This window comes from Salvelinus sp. IW2-2015, linkage group LG5 (assembly GCF_002910315.2).
Source record: "Salvelinus sp. IW2-2015 linkage group LG5, ASM291031v2, whole genome shotgun sequence".
NCBI classification, from domain to species: Eukaryota; Metazoa; Chordata; class Actinopteri; order Salmoniformes; family Salmonidae; genus Salvelinus; species Salvelinus sp. IW2-2015.
This window is the reverse complement of record NC_036844.1, coordinates 22,042,181-22,049,219: the sequence shown is the minus strand read 5'-3', so window position 1 is coordinate 22,049,219 and position 7,039 is coordinate 22,042,181. Positions and strand designations below refer to the sequence as shown.

The window sequence follows — 7,039 nt, the reverse complement described above, 5'->3', positions numbered from 1 at the left end:
CTTTTTTTCGATTACACAAATGCTCCAAAATTCACAAAATGTGACAGTTGATGAAGATTATCTCAAAGAATAAAATGTATAAGATCTCCATTCATTTTCCCATAGGCTTTGTCCAACGAACCATGACGGAGTTAGTGCCTACAAAAAAACGGCATTCGTTTGCTATCTATAGCCTACGTCGGTGTAACAAGTGTGTAATGGCTAGCTAGTTAGCGGTGCACGCTAGTAGCATTTCAATCGGTGACGTCACTTGCTCTGAGACCTTGAAGTAGTTGATTCCCTTGCTCTGCAAGGACAGCAGCTTTTGTGGAGCGATAGGCAACGATACTTTGAGGTTGAATGGTTCAAGCCCAGGTTGGGGCGAGGGGGTATTCAACTCTTACCAGTGAAGAATGGTGGTAGGAGTTATAGGAGGATAGCTCATTGTAATGGCTGGAATGGAATAAATGGAACGCTATCAAACGTGGAAACCACCACCTTCCATTCCAGACATTACAATGAGCCCGTCCTCTTATAGCTCCTCCCACCAGCCTCCACTGACTCTTACCATACGAGGTCCAGAGTCTGCTGGTTTTCTGTTCTACCTGATAATTAATTGCACCCACCTCGTGTCCCAGGTCTAAATCAGTCCCTGATTACAGGTGAACAACGAAAAAATGGTCCAGAGTTGAGTTTTAGGGGCCTACTGTCTAGATCCCCATCCCTCGACATTATAGAGTGGCACTGGCAGGGCTGCCGTTTGGCTGAAAACAAATCAAGGACTGGCATTATAAGCCACCTAAGCCAAATGCCTGATCAATATTATTTAGCCTTAAGGTAGGCTCAGTTACCAGGTCACAGAGCAAGATACAATATCGATATTGTCCTTGCTTTAGGCACAACAGGAAATATAACAATGTTAAATTAAACTAATTAAGGTCTAGATTAAAGGGGCAATTAGCAGTTGCTACATTCATTTTTGATCTTAAAAATGAATATGTACCCATTGATTCTTAAAGAATATAACTTATAAATGCCTCATGAGCTTAATTCAACTGTGGTACCCAACAGTTGAGGTTGCTTTGTTATTATTTCTTCTGCTTATTGCCGCTTTAAGGGCACTATTCAATCCGCATTGCGGAAGTTCAGCTTTACAGCATGATTGAAATTTAAAGGCAATGTTCCCACTTTAGGAGACTGCGTTCACGTTAAACTGCTTATGTCGGCTTAATTGGAAATGACCTTACACCAAATCTGTAACGCTTCAGTTTTACAGATTGAACAGAGCCCTCAATCAGATTTAGCGTTAACCGGCCATAGCAGACACCAGCATAGTGGATGTTTTGTCGGTGTCTAGGTGGAACTGAGTTGAAACCATCAAATCGGTGAGCAGCTGCTCTTGCGATCATTGTCATGAAGCCACTCCCGCGTTAATGTTCAGAACGAGAAAGTGTAGGCTATATAGAAAAATCATGAATCATCCTAATCAAGTTGTAGATTACATCACGTTCCAGTGTTCAAACTTGTAAACAAGACTGCATGGGATTTCTGTTAATGCAACTCCATGCAGCCAATGGCAATGTCCACTTTAGGTATAATGGGGAGCCACTTGTGACAGTTCTAATGCAGTTCAACCTCTATGCGAGCTACATTTTACATACAACTCATGGCCCTACTCATAACTCACCCATACAAATAGTTTAACTTCCCTTTACTTGGCATAGTGCTTTTGTGCAGACAAACTCATAAAAAATATTGGTTGTATCAAATGGGTTGTACATCAATTGTAGAACCTGAGTGAGTACAGGGCCAGACTGGTTTTAATTACTGCTAGTAACAACATAGGACACCAAAATATCTTATTTCAAGGCCTTTTCTAATGTAAAACTGAAGAAAACATTCTAAATAACCATCAGATGACAAGTAGACTGCCAAACTTTATTTTAAAATCAAAACCAAGCTACAGCAGGACATGTTCATATTGTAATGACCTAATATACAATGTGTCTGAAAAGGCAGCAAACAAGCACTTACGAAATGGATAAAGAACATGCTCCGAGAAAAAGTAAAATCGATGCACATGGCCATGGTAAAATTCACCTAGTCCCAAAATAAGTTAATACCAAAGCAGTAGCGAACTAAATAAAAATTACATTTCACAGCACTTTTGGTTTGCAAGTTTTGCAATGCATTCAATTGCTTATAAGAAGTATTTTGTGATGACTTGTCAGTATATGCAGCTTGTAACGTGGTGGATCACCAGGTCCTGTAGCAGGACAGGTGGAGATCAGCCCAGGTAGAGGAGGGGGGGTGGTTGGAGGGGTGAGGGAGGCAGGGTCATAGCGGAGTAGGGAGGTGGGGATAATGGAAGGGGACGTGGGGATGAAAGTGGGGTACATGGGGAAGGGGGGGGCTGATTTCGAGGCTTTGTCCTCATTTCTTCTTGGGTTTTGCCTCCAGGGGCAGTCCAATATCTTTCCCGCGCAGTTTCAAACCTGTGAACCAAAAAGTTGCGACGTCAGACAAAAAAAGTACCAATGGTAAAATCCAAAGTACAGATGAATAAGGTGGCATACTACTCCGAGACCTGATTAAACATAGGGGTTGATTCGGAAAAAGGTCCGTGTGAGTCTTTCCCAGATTCCACTCACCGATTGCTCTCTCAATCTTTCCCATGACCTGATTGTTGGGAATTGCTTTCCCACACTCATAGTCAGCAATGACCTGAGGCTTCTCATTGATTTTCTGAAAGTGAAAGCCAAAAGAGATGTCAGCAAAAATCTGTGACCTAAAAACGTTATTCTATTTAGACCTACAGTGCATTCAGAAAGTATTCAGACCCCTAGACTTTTTCCACATTTTGTTACAGCCTTATTCTAAAATTGATTAAATAGTTTTTTCCCCTCAATCTACACACAACACCCCATAATGACAAAGCAAAAACAGGTTTAGACATTTTTGCAAATGCTTGTCCTTCTGGAAGGTTCTCCCATCTCCACAGAGGAACTCTGTAAGAGTGACCATCGGGTTTTTGGTCACCTCCCTGACAAAGGCACTTCTTCGCCCGACTGCTCAGTTTGGCCGGGCGGCCAGCTCTAGGAAGAGTCTTGGTGGTTCCAAACTTCTTTAATTGAATAATGCAGGCCACTGTGTTATTGGGGACCTTCAATGCTGCAGAAATGTTTTGGTACCCTTCCCCAGATCTGTGCCTAGACACAATCCTGTCTCGGAACTCTACAGACAATTCCTTCGACCTCTAGGCTTGGTTTTTGCTCTGACATGCACTGTCAACTGTGGTGACTGGTGTGTGCCTTTCCAAATCATGTCCATTTAATTTAAATGAATTTACCACAGGTGGACTTAAGAAACATCTCAAGGACAATCAATGGAAACAGGATGAACCTAAGCTCAATTTCAAGTCTCATAGCAAAGGGTCTGAATACTTAAGTAAATAAGGTATCCGTTTTTTACTTTCAATAAATAAGCTACAATTTCTAGAAACCTGTTTTCACTTTGTCATTATGTGGTGTTGTGTGTAGATTGAGGGGGAAAAAATGATTTAATACATTTTAGAATAAGGCTGTAAAGTAACAAAATGTGGAAAAAGGGAAGGGGTCTGAATACTTTCCGAATGCACTGTACAGTCAAACTGTTGAAATGTCAATCATCACATTTCCTGTAGCTCTAACTCCAAAAAGTTTTTGGACACTAAAGTCCATGGAGAACAAGAGCACCTCCTCCCAGCTGCCCACTGCACTGAGGCTAGGTAACAAGGTCACCACTGATAAATCCATGATAATCGACAATTTCAATAAGCATGTCTCAACGGCTGGCCATGCCTTCCTCCCGGCTACTCCAACCCCGACCAACAGCCCCCCCCCCCCCCGCAGCTACTCGCCCAAGCCTCCCCAGCTTCTCCTTCACCCAAATCCAGACAACAGATGTTCTGAAAGAGTTGCAAAACCTGGACCCATACAAATCAGCTGGGCTAGACAATCTGGACCCTCTCCTTCTAAAACTATCCGCCGCCATTGTTGCAACCCCTATTACCAGCCTGTTCAACCTCTCTTTCGTATCGTCCGAGATCCCTAAAAATTGGAACGCTGCCGCGGTCATCTCCCTCTTCAAACGGGGTGACACCCTAGACCCAAACTGTTACAGACCTATATCCATCCTGCCCTGCCTATCTAAAGTCTTCGAAAGCCAAATTAATAAACAGATCACTGACCATTTCGAATCCCACCGTACCTTCTCCGCTGTGCAATCCGGCTTCCGAGCCGGTCACGGGTGCACCTCAGCCACGCTCAAGGTACTAAACGATATCATAACCGCCATCGATAAAAGACAGTACTGTGCAGCCGTCTTCATCGACCTGGCCAAGGCTTTCGACTCTGTCAATCACCGTATTCTTATCGGCAGACAGAGTTCAGTGTGTCAAATCGGAGGGCATGTTGTCCGGACCTCTGGCAGTCTATGGGGGTACCACAGGGTTCAATTCTCGGGCCGACTCTTTTCTCTGTATATATCAATGATGTTGCTCTTGCTGCGGGCGATTCCCTGATCCACCTCTACGCAGACGACGCCATTCTGTATACTTCTGGCTCTTCCTTGGACACTGTGCTAWCTAACCTCCAAACGAGCTTCAATGCCATACAACACTCCTTCCGTGGCCTCCAACTGCTCTTAAACGCCAGTAAAACCAAATGCATGCTTTTCAACCGTTCGCTGCCCGCACCCGCCCGACCGACTAGCATCACCCCCCTGGACGGTTCCGACCTAGAATATGTGGACAACTATAAATACCTAGGTGTCTGGCTAGACTGTAAACTCTCCTTCCAGACTCATATTAAACATCATTTCGCAACAAAGCCTCCTTCACTCACGCCGCCAAACTTACCCTAGTAAAACTGACTATCCTACCGATCCTCGACGATGTCATCTACAAAATAGCTTCCAACACTCTACTCAGCAAACTGGATGCAGTCTATCACAGTGCCATCCGTTTTGTTACCAAATCACCTTATACCACCCACCACTGCGACCTGTATGCTCTAGTCGGCTGGCCCTCGCTACATATTCGTCGCCAGACCCACTGGCTCCAGGTCATCTATAAGTCTATGCTAGGTAAAGCGCCACCTTATCTCAGTTCACGATAACAACACCCACCCGTAGCACACGTTCCAGCAGGTATATCTCACTGATCATCCCCAAAGCTAACACCTCATTTGGCCGCCTTCCAGTTCTCTGCTGCCAGTGACTGGAACGAATTGCAAAAATCGCTGAAGTTGGAGACTTATTTCCCTCACCAACTTTAAACATCAACTATCTGAGCAGCTAACCGATCGCTGCAGCTGTACATAGTCCATCTGTAAATAGCCCACCCAATCTACCTACCTCATCCCCATACTGTTTTTATTTTATAAACTTTTCTGCTCTTTTGCACACCAGTATCTCTACTTGCACATCTTCATCTGCTCATGTATCACTCCAGTGTTAATCTGCTAAATTGTAATTATTCGCTCCTATGGCCTATTTATTGCCTACCTCCTCATGCCTTTTGCACACACTGTATATAAGACTTTCTTTTTTCTACTGTGTCATTGACTTGTTTATTGTGTTATTGGCTTGTTTATTGTTTACTCCATGTGTAACTCTGTGTTGTTGTCTGTGTCACACTGCTTTACTTTATCTTGGCCAGGTCGCAGTTGCAAATGAGAACTTGTTCTTAACTAGCCTACCTGGTTAAATAAAGGTGAAATAAAAATAAAATCACTGAGGCCATCTCTTAAGGTATTCATACATTGGAGGCATCTTCAAAGTGTCCTCCCATCCTCATATGTACTGATGTGAAAGTATTGGACATAATTTTCACCTACACTGCGTTTAGATGAGTGCAGATGAGACGAGGAAGCCACAGAAATGCACCAATATCTTAATGTCATATGGGTTTGCGGTAGCATTACTCACAGTGGCTAGGTCTTTCTGGGTGAGGCCCTTGTTCTGGCGGCCCTGCTGGATGACCTTGCCCACCTCCAGGGAGACCCGCTGGTGCTGCAGCTCCTCCGTCTCACGGTCCAGCTTGGCCGTGTTCTTGGTCATCAGGTGCTGCTTGTTCTGCCCTGCAGACCCTGTGGAGACATTAATTGGCATGGTAAGCATAAACAAGCCATAACATTATTTAATTCAGAAATCAATCCTTCATGTCCCAGACTTCCCAGCAGGGGAGTTGGTGGATTGCACCTAGCATGTATTGCTATATAGAACAAGGCTTACATTTCTTAGTAGTCTCGAGGTCTTCTCCACGTCTCTGTGCAGCTGTGATAGCCTAGAAAAAACATGGCACATTATTCAAATGTACTCTACATCGTTCCATAACACAGGGATATTTAGTTAGCTAGTATAGCTGACGAGTAGGCCAGGCCAGGGGGGCTTATCCAACACAGAATCAAAACACAGGCTACGAAAAACGCAGAAAATGTTTGATAAAAGTCCAATTCATCGACGTCAGTCAAATGATTAGACGCCAACCCACATAGTTGCTATTTCTGTCCACGTCGACCGTTTTACCGAGCAGGAAACGCCAGGGAGAGGCGAGGTCACAATCAAATCCCCGGGATTTATTAGCAAGCTTCCCTGCCAGTGACAGTGTACAGCCTACATGGGCCCAGTGGTATGATTAATTAAATCGCATATTTATTTACAATATATCGAGTTGTTTCTCAGGTTCACATGCTAAGTGGCTAATGCTAGCTGCTCTAGCTAGCAGCTAGCTACCTGCTTAGATTTGGCCTGCGCAGCAGTCGGACCCTTCTTCCTCAAAACCGTCACGGTGTCCCAGTCGCTTTCTGCCATTGTTTCCAGGAATTATTCGATAGCCGTAACGACAATAATTATACAAAAATAAAGCTAACGTTAAATGCCTGGGTATCAAAACGATATCTGCCGACGTAAGGCTACTTCTTTCCTACGCTTCCTTTGACAACAACAACAAACGACGAACTAATAACAAACACCCACGCTTCTTTCAAATCCAAAGCTTTATTCAAAACAACCTCATAGA

General features: G+C 44.0%; 1 protein-coding gene across 1 annotated transcript; it reads right to left on the bottom strand.

Moving 5' to 3' along the window:
- Positions 1–2,092: 2,092 nt before the first annotated feature.
- LOC111964053 (endothelial differentiation-related factor 1 homolog) lies at positions 2,093–7,039 on the bottom strand. Its single transcript, XM_023987731.2, has 5 exons — positions 6,754–7,039; positions 6,253–6,304; positions 5,947–6,107; positions 2,631–2,724; positions 2,093–2,474 (listed from the first exon to the last, which is right to left on the bottom strand). The coding sequence occupies exons 1-5, from the start codon at positions 6,829–6,831 to the stop codon at positions 2,413–2,415; spliced, it is 447 nt and encodes a 148-aa protein (XP_023843499.1). The 5' UTR covers positions 6,832–7,039; the 3' UTR covers positions 2,093–2,412.